At 42.9% G+C, this 16,295-nt stretch overlaps 1 protein-coding gene across 1 annotated transcript in view; it reads left to right on the top strand.

Annotated features, from left to right (window-relative positions):
• STK33 (serine/threonine kinase 33) overlaps positions 1-1,500 on the top strand; it is a gene marked incomplete at its 3' end in the record, with an annotated part of 92,544 nt that extends 91,044 nt beyond the window's left edge. The window contains exon 13 of the mRNA XM_082270455.1: positions 1,204-1,500. Within this exon, the coding sequence (XP_082126581.1) occupies positions 1,204-1,500 (297 nt within the window). The remainder of the gene's footprint in view (positions 1-1,203) is intronic.
• Positions 1,501-16,295: the final 14,795 nt, after the last annotated feature.

The raw sequence follows: 16,295 nt of genomic DNA, 5'->3' as shown, positions 1-16,295 counted from the left end.
GGTTATATTATCAACCCCCCAATTTCCTTTTGGCACTGCTTTTGGACGTCCCAGTAGTTATGATTTATAGAGAGCTGTGTCCGTGTATGAACTAAAAAAAATGGATTTCGCAGTAAGTACAAAAATCCCATTAGTTATACCTACATGTGACATGCCTGTATTTATACCCACGTGGGACATCCCCAAGAAGGTCTCGCCAGATGATAAATTCCTGGATGTGTACAGAGGAGCGCCTTGAAAGACCTTTTTTAAACATTTAATGGGTAAGAACATCAGATACAGCCAACACGTTTCAGGGGAAACCCCCTCTCCTCTTCTTCAGGGCTGGCATCTCCTGATGGCACTAAAGGCAGCCGGGTGAATGTCTTTGTTGTCTGTATTTGCTGCTCCTAGCCATTAAATGTCTAAAAAGAAAACCTAAAATGTGAAAATTATGTTTGTGGAGCATCTAACCATACCTCATATACAAATTTTTTTATTTCTCGTCCATCGAGGGACACATGAAGTCATATATTTTTGGGTTATACTGCCATCTAAAGGAGGCTTTGACACTAGCGTAGAAAAAAAAAATTGTAGGCCAGTGTAGGATAACCCCTCCTACTCCCAGCAGGGCTCAGCTTTTTTGCTAGTGTCCTAGAAAGATGGACGTCTTCAGCTGTGCCAGGCAACGTCTACCATTGTTTGCTAGCTCCTCCTCCTTCCCATGGATCCGGTAGACCAGTTTCCATATTCTGGTCTATGTATTGGGTTCCCTCCATTCTGTGTCTCTCTCACTAGTATGAGTATTCATGGTCTTCTGGGATCGGGCTTACTTCCTGTGCTGGTCACCACCAGTGCCATCTTAAGAGCCTTATAGGCCCCCGGGCAATGCAGTGCACTGGGGCTCAGAGAGAGAGAGAGAGAGAGAGAGAGAGAGGGAAAGGGCGAGAGAGAGAGGGCGAGAGAGAGAGGGCGAGAGAGAGAGGGCGAGAGAGAGAGGGCGAGAGAGAGAGGGCGAGAGAGAGAGGGAGAGAGAGGGGGGAGAGAGAGAGGGGGGAGAGAGAGAGGGAGAGAGAGAGAGAGGGAGAGAGAGAGAGAGGGAGAGAGAGAGAGAGGGAGAGAGAGAGAGGGGGGAGAGAAAGAGGGAGAGAGAGAGAGAGAGGGAGAGGGAGGGAGAGAGAGAGTTTCCAATCCTAATAGTGTGTTCTGTGTCCTCACCCACAGCCTGCCGAAAGAAAAACATCTCCACAGCACAAGCCTCGCAGGATGCAGGACAGTCAGGATAACTCCTTGCTGCACAGATCAGCCCCGTCTACAAGCCGGAGTGAGAAACCGTGCCAGGCCGCCAGCCAGAGACCCTCCCAAGGACAACCAGCCGCCAGCCTGGGCCAGAGACCCTCCCAGGGACCGCTGGCCACCAGCCAGGGCCAGAGACTCCCCCATGGACAGTCAGTCACCAGCCAGGGCCAGAAACCCTCCCAGGGACAACCAGCCACACCACGGGTCAAGAAAACATTTTAGGGAAAGTCTGAAACATTTTATTGTTGTGCCAAAAACATTGGGGGCTTAGCCCAAGACATAGTGTACTCGGGAGATGGCATCCAATCTCCTCCGTAAAGTGTTATCAAGTCCGACAACCAACCCCTGAACTGAAGAGAAAACGTTGAGGTCTTTAACTAAAGGTCTCAGAAAAAGAGGACTGCACCTTGGAGAAATTTCTGGACCAGAAAACCCAAAAAGTTTATCAAAGGAGGGGATACCGACGTGCCTAGGAAATCACAGGGGTGCCTGACTTTTGGAGGCTTTGCTAGTTGAATGTAAAATTGGGGAGGTGCTTGAATGGCTCCTGAATTCTATATTCACTAGTCCACTCTACTTATTATATCTAATTGTTTTTTTTTTTTTCAGGTTGGTGTGAAGGGCAATCATGTTTAATAAATTTTACCCCAAAAAAAGTTACATTCAAAGTTCAACCTGCACAATTAAATCCTCCCTCTGGCCTTCCCTAGCACTTTTTTTCCCATCTTGGGACCTTTGCAGACCAATCTATGAATGGGTTGGTGGACATTAGTTATTCAACTTTTTGGATTACTGTCCCATTGACGTCACATTGTAATGAGTTGCGCTGCGCGTTTTTTTTATCTTCTACTCCTGAAACATTGTTCTGATTACTAACCATTTGTAGCAAACGCTTGACCTTCGACCCGCTGCTTGTTACAATCAGTTGCATGTTATGATATGTTGCCGTTTCCAGATTTTAATCTCCATTAAAGAATTTCATCTTGTGAGTAGATGGATTGTTGGTGGGGTGTGGAGGGATGGTCAGTGGCACACAGCAGCGTAATAACTCTCTGGGTACTACAAGTCCCAGCATATCCAGACAAACCTGGGAAATTCAGACTGACCATATGATAAATTAATACGTCATCGAAGGTCATGACGTGTCAAGCTGATGAAAAGTTAAGAGAGAGGCAACTGAAGATATATGTGGATCTCCTTTTCTTGTGAAAGTCAATCTCAGGCAAGCCGCTCTGGTCTTCTGAGCTTCTCTTATTGGTCACTGAAGCCACCGGACGCATTAAAAGCTCAGGGGGTGGGGACATCTGTACACCCATGTGAGGGCCAATGTTTGCCAGTACAGGTGTAGGCAGTCCCATTCATGTCAATTGTGACGCAGTGCCTGCTGCTGCCAATCTGACATCTGTGCGCATGCGTCTCCCAGAATTCACACTTTGCGTTCGATGGACCTATACCCACACAGATATCAAATTGGGAGCACACATGGGCATCCCGTGCTGGCAAATATGACCCTCCCTTGGGTGTACGCTTAAAGTGTTTGTTTGTAAAACCTTTCTATGCATTACGGTAAAAAACCTTCTGTGACTGGGATCCCCCCAGCCCCCCTTTATACTTACCTGAGCACCATCACGATCCAGTGCTGTGCCAGAGAGCAATGGCTCTCTGCTCTTCCCCCCCCCCTCACAGGGCCGATCAATAGCCATTGGCTCCTGCTACTGTCAATCTAATTCTGCTACGCAGGGGATGGGGCCAAGCCCTGCTGTCTGTGTCTATGGACAAAGATAGAGGGGCTCAGGAGCGAGCCCACACGAGTGCCTCCATAGGAAGCTTCTTCTTATGGGGGCACTCGGCAAGGAGGAGGAGCCAGAAGCACTGAGAAGAGGAGGATCAGGGGTGCTCTGTGCAAAACCATTACAGAGCAGGTAAGTATAACATGTTTTTATTTTAATAAAATAATTATTAAAGTTTTACAATCACTTTAAATATGTCCATGTGAATGAGGCCTAATAGTTTTGGCTTTTTTTTTTTTTTTTTTTTTTGTGCTTTCTATTCGCAGTATTGTCTTGCAAAACTTTTTTTTTTTTTTTGAACTCTAAAAAAAAAAAAGATAAAAGAAAAAAAATCTATTTTAACTGGTGTTAGTTTTTCAAAATGTAGTTTTACTGTAAATAAAAAATATACGCTTTTATTCTCTAATTAGTCACATTTTTTGTATGCCAAAGTTTTTTGCAAATGAAAAAAAGACATTTTTTCATTATTTTGAACACTTTCTTTTTATGCGGCATTAAAAATATAATCAAGCAAAAGGCATGAAAATAAAAAAATATAAAGAATAAAAACAAATATATAAAATCAGAAAAGTAAAAGCCAGGGACAGATCTAGCTTTATCTAATATAGGGGTGCAGTAAATAAAGTCAGGGGGCATAATGTGTGACAGAGAAGCAGAAAACCAGTATTCCCCATTCACTCCACGCACTTATATACCATGAGCCACAACCAGCAAATAACATCTGACAGACAGAGGTGGTGCAGGAATGAACAGAGAACAGTAGTGTGTATTGGGTTGTCATTAGATTAGGATGATTAAACAGACCCTGTGCCTCCTTATATCAAGTGTTACTTACAGTGTCCCCCCTTACATCAGGGGTCTTCATCAGAATACCTCTTACATCAACTGTCCCTGTCAGAATGCCCCCCTTACATCAACTGTCCCTATCAGAGCCCCTCTTACATCAACGATCCTCATCAGAGCCCTTCCCATATCAACTGCCCTCATCAGAACCCCCTTACAGCAACTGTCCCAATCAGAGCCCCCCTTACATCAACTGTCCCCATCGGAGCCCCTCTTACATCAACTGTCCCCATCAGAGCCCCCCTTACATCAACTGTCCCCATCAGAGCCCCCCTTACATCAACTGTCCCTATCAGAGCCCCCCTTACAGCAACTGTACCTATCAGAGCCCCTCTTACATCAACTATCCTCATCAGAGTCCCCTCTTACATCAACTGTCCCCATTAGAGCCCCCCTTACATCAACTGTCCTTATCAGAGCCCCCCTTACATCAACTATCCTCATCAGAGCCCTTCCCATATCAACTGTCTTCATCAGAGCCCCTCTTACATCAACTGTTCCTATCAGAGCCCCCCCTTGCATCAATTGTCCTCATCAGAGCCCCCCTTACATCAACTATCCTCAACAGAGCCCCCTTACATCAACTGTCCCCATCAGAGACCCCTTACATCAACTGTCCCCAGCAGAGCCCCCCCTTACATCAACTGTCCCCATCAGAGCCCCCCTTACATCAACTGTCCTTATCAGAGCCTCCCTTACATCAACTGTCCCCATCAGAGCCCCCCTTACATCAACTGTCCTTATCAGAGCCTCCCTTACATCAACTGTCCCCATCAAAGCCCCCCTTACATTAACTGTCCCTATCAGAGCCTCCCTTACATCAACTGTCCCCATCAGAGCCCCCCTTACATCAACTGTCCCCATCAGAGCCCCCCTTACATCAACTGTCCTCATCAGAGCCCCCTTACAATAATTGTTCCCATCAGACTGCCTCATGGATCAGTGGATGTACTCTTAGAGACTAGGGGGGGGGGGGGGGGGGGAGCACAACACACCCAAACACTCCCCTAGATCTGGGCCTGGTAATAGCTTTAGGGAGGAGGGATTTAATTAGGGTTGATCAGTGTCAAAAAGAGGTTAGAGGAAAATTACATTTAATTACTAAAAGGCTTTTTTTTATATAGTTGTAAGGTTTCTTTAAGTGATTTCACCCACAGATTAAAGATCAAACCTTTGATCTACAAATGAATGAAACCGTAAATAAAATGTAACAATCCATCGTTACATTGTATTTATGTGATGACACTTGTAGACTATCTAGAAGTGTCATTTTTCACATAAGTGGCTGCATTTTGACAGCTGCTGTTTAATACAAAGCAATACCTGGCTGTCATTATGACGGGGGTGGGGATCAGTGGCAGTGGGAGGAGCTGGATGTAGAAAATGCATTCTAAAAATGTTGTCAGCTGTATTTTTTCAGATCGTATCTCCTGTGTTCAAAGTCCTAAAGTGAAACCTATACAGTAAGAAATTCATGGCTGCTATTATGGACCCTTCCCCTCCCCCAATGAGGAGATTTTCTCTCACTTCCTGTCCTTGTCACACCATAATACAAGAAATGGAAGGACCAGTTGTCACCAGGAAGGCACAGCAAAAAAAATAAAAAATATTTCCCCACATTCTAAACCTTCCCCACTCTGATAAAAATGTGTTTTTTGCCTCTACTAAAGATATTTTCATGACTTCCTGTCCTGACAGGAAGTCAGAAGAAATCTCCTCAGCAGTTACACAGATGGAAATAAAAGCCAGAGAGAAGTTCCTGATCTCCTCCCCCGACTCTACTGAAAATGTGTTTTTCTCTGTGACCCCATCCAAGAGATTTTCTATCACTTCCTGTCCAGACAGGAAGTGAGGGATAAATCCCCCTGTGGGGAAATTTGCAACAATTCTTATTTTGATCTTTCACTGATGACGGTCTTTTATCGTGGCGTCAAATCTGACATTCTTTGGCAGCAGTAAAGGTCACGTTTGGGATTGCTGGCGCCGTTTATATTTATCCGCGTCTCCCCCCCTCGTCCCGTCACCTAAATGAAGATGATTTTCACTTCTTTTTATATTTTTAATTCCTCCCGCAATTTAAGAGCCGTCGGGGAAAGACATATGGCATTTTTTCCGCGGCAGGACCATCAATCTCGCCGTGACGTTCCTTATTTTAAACTACTTTGTATTCAGGACTTCCGCAATTATAATAAATGAGTTCATTTAAACTTCAAATCAATCAGTAATTTCATCAGAGGAAAAAAATGTAAGTACCAATTAAGGATGAAGAAGTGATCTCTATTGTCTAATACAATATTAATGCCGCGTGATTGGGGGAGGGGAGGGGTGGGGGGTGCAGCTGCGGCTACATCGCCTTACCTTGAGCCGTCTTCTAAATAAGATGTGATTTCTGTGACGGAGGGGACAATCGCTGCATCACAACAATGCTAATTACTGGATGGAAATAATCGCAAGCAAATTCACGCCGCACCAACGGCGCCCGTCTGAAGGACGGAAATCTGTGGCTGTCATCCTCATCCCTCGGTATCGGGGACAGGCATGGAATCACGCGCCAGGACAGCCGATGTGCTCATTTTTGTTCCAGCGTGAATCCATGGATCGGCATGACAGCCTCACTTTTTTTGCTTAAAATTAAAGCACGCCGTGGTGTCACCACCCCACCCCCAGCCTGTTGAATGGATAATAAAAAGAAAGCAATACATTAAACTATGAATTTTTAATTTTTTTAAAAAGTGAAAAGCTGGTACATTTGTTCTGTGCAAATCGAGCAAAATCGAATGTTATTAGTCTATTTTCTCCCCAGGTCGAATGTTATTCGTTTATAAAAATAGGGTCATTCCGGAAGATACCATAATATGGCCACTAGATGGAGCTGGGGATCATAAAAAATAAATTGGGTTTCATTCTACTTTAAGGCCACTAGATGGCGCTGATGATAACAGGAACTATGTTTTTATTTTTTCTTTGATCCCTAGCTCCATCTAGTGGCCTCCGCCGCGCAGGTATCTCTTTATTGCAGAAGAAACTTGCTACGTCTCTTCTACAATAATACACACTTACCTGCTCGCAGTTTTCTGTTGAATGTACACTGAGCTGTGCATGCGCATCTCAGAGTGCATTCCCGGCACACTGGGCTGTACTGGAGTGACTGACTCCTAGGCCTATGTCAGGGTGACATCATCTCCTACCTGCCAATCAAGAGGCTGAAAACCCGGCAGCTGGGGAGAAGATGACAACGGCTGTCAAGGAATGTACAGTATCTCACAAAAGTAAGTACACCCCTCACATTTTTGTAAATATTTTATTCTATCTTTTCATGTGACAACACTGAAGAAATGACACTTTGCTACAATGTAAAGTAGTGAGTGTACAGCTTGTATAACAGTGTAAATTTGCTGTCCCCTCAAAATAACTCAGCACACAGCCATTAATGTCTAAACCGCTGGCAACAAAAGTGAGTACACCCCTAAGTGACAATATCCAAATTGGGCCCAATTCGCCATTTTCCCTCCCCAGTGTCATGTGACTCGTTAGTGTTACAAGGTCTCAGGTGTGAATGGGGAGCAGGTGTGGGTAAATTTGGTGTTATCGCTCTCACTCTCTCATACTGGTCACTGGAAGTTCAACATGGCACCTCATGGCAAAGAACTCTCTGGCACCCCAAAGCACCCTCCGCATTTTGAGGGCAAGCGGTCTGGTATAGTTCAGGAAGGGGGGCACTTGCTCATCGTCCACCCCCACCCTGGCCTGCCAGGCTGCATGCTCAGATAAGGGTCTGGTATGGATTTTGGGGAGGGACCCCACACCTTTTTTTTTGGCGTGGAGTTCCCCTTAAAACTGTGCCAGACCCAAAGGGCCTGGTATAGATTTTTTTTTGGGGGGGGGGGGACCCCATGCCATATTTTTTTAAATTCTGTCATAGGGTTCCCCTTAACCACTTAAATACAGGGCACTTTCACCCCCTTCCTGCCTAGACCAATTTTCAGCTTTCAGTACTCATTGGCGTCTACGGGAAATCTAGGTCAGCTTGGCATGGCACTGCTCCCTGTATTTAACATTGGAGTCTATGGGAAATCTTGGTCAGCTTGGCATGGCACTGCTCCCGAACTATAAGTGACAGGGGTACAAAACTTGGGGAGCACAGAGATGGGACCCAGGACTACAACATATCCATACATTATAAAAGTGGAATATAAGCCTTTACACTACACTGACTGCACTAATCTAACTCAACTCACTATCCACTAACTACCTGCCTAACCCCTATTATCACACACTATACACCGCTGCCGTGTAAGCAGAAGCCTTGTATAGTAAAGGCACCCTGCCTTTGACCAATCATGGCTCTGACAGGACATTGTTTTGTGATTGGCCAAAGCACACAGGTTAGGTGCATGCTTTTGCCAATCACAAGCAATTATTGCACTGCAATTGTCCAGTGCATAATGGGGCGTTCATCGGCAGGCGAACTTGCTGCCGAACGCCCCGGTTGTCTGTGTGTTCGGCAAAGAACACGAACTTACGCTCGACTCAAACATCCAGCCCATCCCTGAGACCTCTTCTATTTGCTCTCGCGACCCTTGGTGGTCTTTGTATGGGGGCCCACAATGGAGTACACCAATTTTATTATTTTCATTTTTTATGTATTTATTTTTGTTTGTCTTTCTTTAGAGAGTCTGGGATTTTTGTATATTGTATATTTAGATTCGTTTATTTATTTTTAATTTTCTATATATTTATTTTTCTGTTTTTAGAGGGTCTGGGTTTTTTCTATATTTAGAGGACTCTATCTATCTATCTATCTATCTATCTATCTATCTATCTATCTATCTATCTATCTATCTATCTATCTATCTATCTATCTATCTATCTATCTATCTATCTATCTATCTATCTATCTATCTATCTATCTATCTATCTATCTATCTATCTATCTATCTATCTATCTATCTATCTATCTATCTATCTATCTATCTATCTATCTATCTATCTATCTATCTATCTATCTATCTATCTATCTATCTATCTATCTATCTATCTATCTATCTATCTATCTATCTATCTATCTATCTATCTATCTATCTATCTATCTATCTATCTATCTATCTATCTATCTATCTATCTATCTATCTATCTATCTATCTATCTATCTATCTATCTTATCTATCTATCTATCTATCTATCTATCTATCTATCTATCTATCTATCTATCTATCTATCTATCTATCTATCTATCTATCTATCTATCTATCTATCTATCTATCTATCTATCTATCTATCTATCTATCTATCTATCTATCTATCTATCTATCTATCTATCTATCTATCTATCTATCTATCTATCTATCTATCTATCTATCTATCTATCTATCTATCTATCTATCTATCTATCTATCTATCTATCTATATCTATCTATCTATCTATCTATCTATCTATCTAGTTTTTCTTTATTTAGAGGGGTCTGGGATTTTTGTATATTTAGATTAGTTTATTTATTTTTATATATATTTAGTTTTGTCTTTTTCTTCATTTAGGGTCTGTTTTTTTTTTTCCTTATTTAGATGGTCTGGAGTTTTTATGCATTTAAATGAGTCTAGTTTATTTTTTTTCCATTTTCATAGGTTTTTATTTTGTTTTCTTTGTTTATTTCCTTTATTGAAGCCAATAAGGGGAAGTTTTTTTGTCACAGCAGCAGGTCCAGGATAGGTGAAAGGAGCTTCCATACCCTTCACCCCAAGGAGCCATTATAAGCTCATTGCACCCCCTAAAAACAACCCAAACATTTTTTGGGGAACTTTTAGGGACATGAGACCTCTCCTATTTGCTCTCGCCACCCTTCGTGGTCTTTGTATGAGCCCACAATTTAGTACGCCAATTTTATTTATTTTCATTTTATATATATTTATTTTGGTTTATATTTATTTAGAGGATCTAGGGTTTTTGTATATGTAGATTGGTTTATTTTTTTTTTTTCTATATATATATATATATAATTTCTTTGTTTTGTTTTTCTTTAGAAGGTCTGAGTTTTTCTGAGTTATTTATTTTTATTTTTCCATATATCATTTCTTTGTTTTGTTTTTCTTTATTTTGATGAGTTTATTTTCATTTATTTATATATGTATATATATATATATATATATATATATATATATATATATATATATATATATATATATATATATATATATATTGTTTTTCTTTATTTAGAGGATCTGGGGTTTTTGCATATTTAGATTTGTTTATTTAATTTTTCTATATATTTATTTTTGTTTAATTTTTCTTCATTTAGAGCGTCTGGGTTTTTATATATTTAGATTCTATATATATATATATATATATATATATATATATATATATATATATATATAATTTTTTTTTCTTTATTTGGAGGGTCTGGGGTTTTTGTATATTTAGAATAGTTTATTTATTTTCATTATTATATATATTTATTTTGTTTTTTTTCCAATTATTTTGTTTTTTTCTTCATTTTTTGTTTTGTTTTTCTTTATTTCGAGTGTCAATAAGGGGAAGTTTTTTGTCACAACAGCAGGTCCAGTATAGGTGTAAGGAGCTTCCTTACCTTTCACCCCAAGGAGCCATTATAAGCTCGTTGCACCCCCTAAAAACCACTCAAACATTTTTTGGGGAACTTTTAGGGACATGAGATCTCCCCTAGTTGCTCTCGCCACCCTTTGGTGGTCTTTGATTGGGCCCACTATGAAGTACACCAATGTTGTGACTGATATCTCAGTGTCTGTGTGTCCTGCACACCATGCCAGTGGTATAGCGTATTGATTACTTCACTTATTGCACTACTTATGGCCACATTGACCCGGAAGAAACGCGCTGGTCGGAGCTTCGACCTCCCAAACTCGGCCATTATAACCGCTTCAGATTTTTTTTTTCATTGTCTGGATTGTAGCCGGGAACTCGTCCCGGTATTGAATCCTAAACGAAGAACAATGTTGCAGCATTTCCCAGTGAACACGGCGCACGCAGGCTACCTGCGGGGGAATAAACCTTGTCGTAATTTGAGACGACAGCGGTTAATGGGGCGACGCTGGATGCGGCCCCCCGGGACGCCACTAGACAGGTAATTGCTGCCACTGACAAGAGCCGGGAGAGAGCAGAAAAAGACTTTATGTGTAACCGGCTGCACCACTGCGGGGACGCCTTTATTTCTAATGCGTGTAGAGTCTGCGACAAGAAAAAAAAAAATGTTTGCTGCGTCCGCAAATCATTGTCATGGAAGATGGCGTGTTCATGGAGAGGAAATCGCAGAGACCCACTGCAAGGATTAACTCAAATTCTCCATTAACCCCTCACTGCCTGAGACTAAGTGCACCATCCCCCTTTATACAGCTGAGAATCTGGACAGGATTTAAAGGGCAGCACCACCCAAAATGATGGTAAAAAAAAAGAGCGACATAAGAATTCATATATTTCTCAGGAAATCCAGGGATTAGATTTCCTCACCTAGTGTGGGGAGATCTTCCCTATTGTTGGAGGGGCAGAGACACAAACTACTGCTGGGAAATCTCCCCATTGTGGGAGGGGCAGAGACACAAACTACTGCTGGGAAATCTCCCCATTGTGGGAGGGGCAGAGACACAAACTACTGCTGGGAAATCTCCCCATTGTGGGAGGGGCAGACACAAACTACTGCAATAAAATTTTACCATTGGGGGAGGGGCATAGACATTAACTGCTGCCAGGAAATATCACCATTGTGGGAGGGGCAGAGACACAAAATACTGTGGGAAATCTGCCCATTGTATTAGGGGGAGAGACACAAACTACTGCAAGAAATTTCCCCATTGTGGGAGGGGCAGAGACAAACTACTGCGGGAAATATCACCATTGTGGGAGGGGCAGAGACACAAACTACTGCAGGAAATCTCACCATTGTGGGGGGGGGGGGGCAGAGACCCAAACTACTTCTAAGAAATATCGGCATTGTGGGAGGGGCAGAGGCACAAACTACTGCAGGAAATCTCCCCATTGTGGGAGGGGCAGAGACCCAAACTACTGCAGGAAAATATTACTATTGGGGGATGGGCAAAGACACAAATTACTGCAGGAAACCTCCCCATTGTGGGAGGGGCTAAGACACAAACTACTGCAGGGAAATCAAAACGCTAAGCAATGGAAAAGACACAAGTGAGTGCTGAGGGGATTATAACTAAAATGGTCGATGGAGGATAGGAATTAGTCGGGGGATGGGAACCCCAATTATTTATTCTTTTTATTATAACAATTTCCATCTGCGTTTGCAAACTCCTTCAAAACTGGGGAGAAAAGTCTTCAAATTCTTTTTTTTCTCTCTAATTTTGAAAAACACTAAAATTAAAAAAAAAAAAAAAAAAATCAGGTGAAGAATTATAAACCCCATTCACAGGAGATTACAATTCCACTGGGAGATTTTCCTCAGGACGAATCTGCGACGGTTTAACGCGGCGAACAAAAACCCCGTAAATGACAAGAGCTCAGGTAAACAAAAAGCTATTAAGGATAACCCTACCGCCTCTATCAGCCGCCCGCGCCAATTGTCAAATCTGCCGTTTTACGAGGTTGAAATAATAGTTTGGGGAGCGACTCCGCCAAAAGTTCATTACGGAGAGACAAAAGACTTATGTATAATCAATAGTGGAAAACCATTATTATTGACTTTAAATTAATGAGAAGGCGAGGGGGAGCCGCCGCTGCCGCGCAGATACCGCGAGTTGGAAATCTCTTCTTTTTTTTTTTATTGCATAAAGGATTAGCGGTATCCAGATAACGGACTTAGACGCTTTTATCTTAAATTAATACCGCGCTCTTCTTTTGTTATTAAGTTTATTTCTAGTAATTTCACAAAAATTGGTCTGCGGAGCTTTCCACGTCACGTTATTTTTAGGCCTTCGAATTTTTACGAGATAGCGATGCAACTCCGCGAAGTCTGACCTCAAAGGGTCAAAATCGCTACAGTGTTACTAATTCACAACATGGTTACTAAAATGGTTACTGATATTTTATTAACCATGTAACCTCCAGAAAATGTTACCCCCTTCATGACCGGGGCATTCTTTGCTATTCAGAATCAGCACTGCGCTACCTTAAAGCGGAGATCCGGCCTCAAAAACCACTTTGGGCCATCCGCTTGCTGAAAATCAAAATGAATAGTCCCAATTATTTTTTTCAATTACTTACCTTGTTATTGAATAAAATATACTTACCTTTCTTCCACTTCCTCCCTCTGCGGCTGCCCGCGCAGTCACTTCCTGCTTGCATTGACTCCTGGGAGCTGAACGTCATCGCTGTTTTGTGTACTTTTTTATTAATTTCCCACCTGGTTCCGCCCCCCCTGCTTTGCGGTGCTCGCAGGGAAGGGAACTCGGAAGACGGATGCCAGCATCGGCCGGAGGACACAGCGGAATGACATTGGGGGGATTGTAGGGACAATGTAAATTTAACTACAGGGTAACCCCAAGTGTGGCTCGGGGTTACCGCTTTTCAGGAGCAGTGATTTTAGTTATGCTTTAATTGCAACAATAAAAATGAAAAATTTCTTTAAAAATAGTGCCTGGGGGTCCCCTTAGTCTGTCTGTAAAGTGGCACATCTGTACTCTGTATAGAACCTGCTGCAGCAAAAATTTAATTTATAAAGAAAAAAATCACAATTACCACTTCCCGCAAAATCAGGTACCCGTACATAAGAAGTGGTTGTACCGGGGTGATGCCTGCAGCTAGAGGCATCACCCCTGTGCCGTTATTTAGAGTGGACAGCTTTCAGATGATAACAACCAATGCAGCTAAGCAGCTGCTCAGCCATTATCCCAAGCAGCAGGAGGGGACGTCCCTTCCTCCTGCTGCTTTCCGCCGCTCTGCCAGGGTCTCCTGTCCCACTGGGAGACCTGAACGACCAGCCAGCCCATGCACCGGCTGGCCGGAGACCTGAACAAAGCCAGAATTGGCTTTGATCGGGTCTCCAATGTAATGAACCGAAGGCGACGCCACAGCGTCACTTCCAATTTAAAAAAAAAACTCAAAGTATTCAAAAATGCCTATTTTGGCGTTTTGAATACTTTGAAGTGCAGTGGAGGGGTTTGGGGTATTTTAGACCCCCGATCCCTCCATAAAGAGGACCTGTCACTTCCTATTGCTGTCACATTCCCCCCGATCCCTCCATAAAGAGTACCTGTCACTGCTATTACTGTCACATTCCCCCCGATCTCTCCATAAAGAGTACCTGTCACTCCTATTACTGTCACATTCCCCCCGATCCTTCCATAAAGAGTACCTGTCACTGCTATTACTGTCACATTCCCCCCGATCCCTCCATAAAGAGTACCTGTCACTGCTATTACTGTCACATTCCCCCCGATCCCTCCATAAAGAGGACCTGTCACTGCCTATTACTGTCACATTCCCCCCCGATCTCTCCATAAAGAGTACCTGTCACTCCTATTACTGTCACATTCCCCCCGATCCCTCCATAAAGAGTACCTGTCACTGCCTATTACTGTCACATTCCTCCCCGATCTCTCCATAAAGAGTACCTGTCACTCCTATTACTGTCACATTCCCCCCGATCCCTCCATAAAGAGTACCTGTCACTGCATATTACTGTCACATTCCTCCCCGATCCCTCCATAAAGAGTACCTGTCACTGCATATTACTGTCACATTCCCCCTGATCCCTCCATAAAGAGTACCTGTCACTGCTATTACTGTCACATTCCCCCCGATCCCTCCATAAAGAGTACCTGTCACTGCTATTACTGTCACATTCCCCCCGATCCCTCCATAAAGAGGACCTGTCACTGTCACATTCCCCCCCGATCCCTCCATAAAGAGTACCTGTCACTGCCTATTACTGTCACATTCCCCCCGATCCCTCCATAAAGAGTACCTGTCACTGCCTATTACTGTCACATTCCCCCCGATCCCTCCATAAAGAGTACCTGTCACTGCCTATTACTGTCACATTCCCCCCGATCCCTCCATAAAGAGTACCTGTCACTGCCTATTACTGTCACATTCCCCCCGATCCCTCCATAAAGAGTACCTGTCACTGCATATTACTGTCACATTCCTCCCCGATCCCTCCATAAAGAGTACCTGTCACTGCCTATTACTGTCACATTCCCCCCGATCCCTCCATAAAGAATACCTGTCACTGCCTATTACTGTCACATTCCCCCCGATCCCTCCATAAAGAGTACCTGTCACTCGTATTACTGTCACATTCCCCCCGATCCCTCCATAAAGAGTACCTGTCACTCCTATTACTGTCACATTCCCCCCAATCCCTCCATAAAGAGTACCTGTCACTGCCTATTACTGTCACATTCCTCCCGATCCCTCCATAAAGAGTACCTGTCACTGCCTATTACTGTCACATTCCCCCCGATCCCTCCATAAAGAGTACCTGTCACTGCCTATTACTGTCACATTCCCCCCGATCCCTCCATAAAGAGTACCTGTCACTGCATATTACTGTCACATTCCTCCCCGATCCCTCCATAAAGAGTACCTGTCACTCCTATTACTGTCACATTCCCCCGATCCCTCCATAAAGAGTACCTGTCACTCCTATTACTGTCACATTCCTCCCCCGATCCCTCCATAAAGAGTACCTGTCACTCCTATTACTGTCACATTCCTCCCCGATCCCTCCATAAAGAGTACCTGTCACTCCTATTACTGTCACATTCCCCCGATCCCTCCATAAAGAGTACCTGTCACTCCTATTACTGTCACATTCCCCCCCCGATCCCTCCATAAAGAGTACCTGTCACTCCTATTACTGTCACATTCCCCCCCGATCCCTCCATAAAGAGTACCTGTCACTGCCTATTACTGTCACAGGGGATGTTTACATTCCTTCTCACAGCAATAAAAATCATCAGTTTTTTTTCAGGCTCACGCGCCAAAGAAAATGTAGTCGCGTCCACAAATGTAAACAGCGTTCAAATCACACATGTGAGGTATCGCCGCATATGGTAGAGTGAGAGCAATAATTCTAGAAAAAGACCTCCTCTGTAAATCTAAACTGGTAACCGTTAATATTTTTAAAGCATTGCCTATGGAGATTTTTAAGTATCGTAGTTTGTCGCCATTCCACGAGCGTGCGCAATTTTAAAGCGTAACATGTTGGGTATCCATTTACTAAGCATAACATCTTTTACATTATACAAATAATTGGGCTAACTTTACTGTTTAGTTTTTTTTTTAAATTCAGTGAAGTGTATTTTTTACCAAAATATTGCGTTTTAAAAGACTGCTGTGTGTGACATGAAATATTGCAACAACCGCCATTTTATTCTCCAGAGCCTTTGCTTAAAAATATATATATATAATAATAATAATTGGGGGTTCTAAGTAATTTTCTAGCAAAA

The sequence above is a fragment of the Pelophylax lessonae genome (genome assembly GCF_965119305.1).
Source record: "Pelophylax lessonae genome assembly, chromosome: 10".
Taxonomy (NCBI): Eukaryota; Metazoa; Chordata; class Amphibia; order Anura; family Ranidae; genus Pelophylax; species Pelophylax lessonae.
The sequence above is the reverse complement of the archived record's forward strand: the minus strand, read 5'-3'. Positions and strand labels throughout refer to the sequence as shown.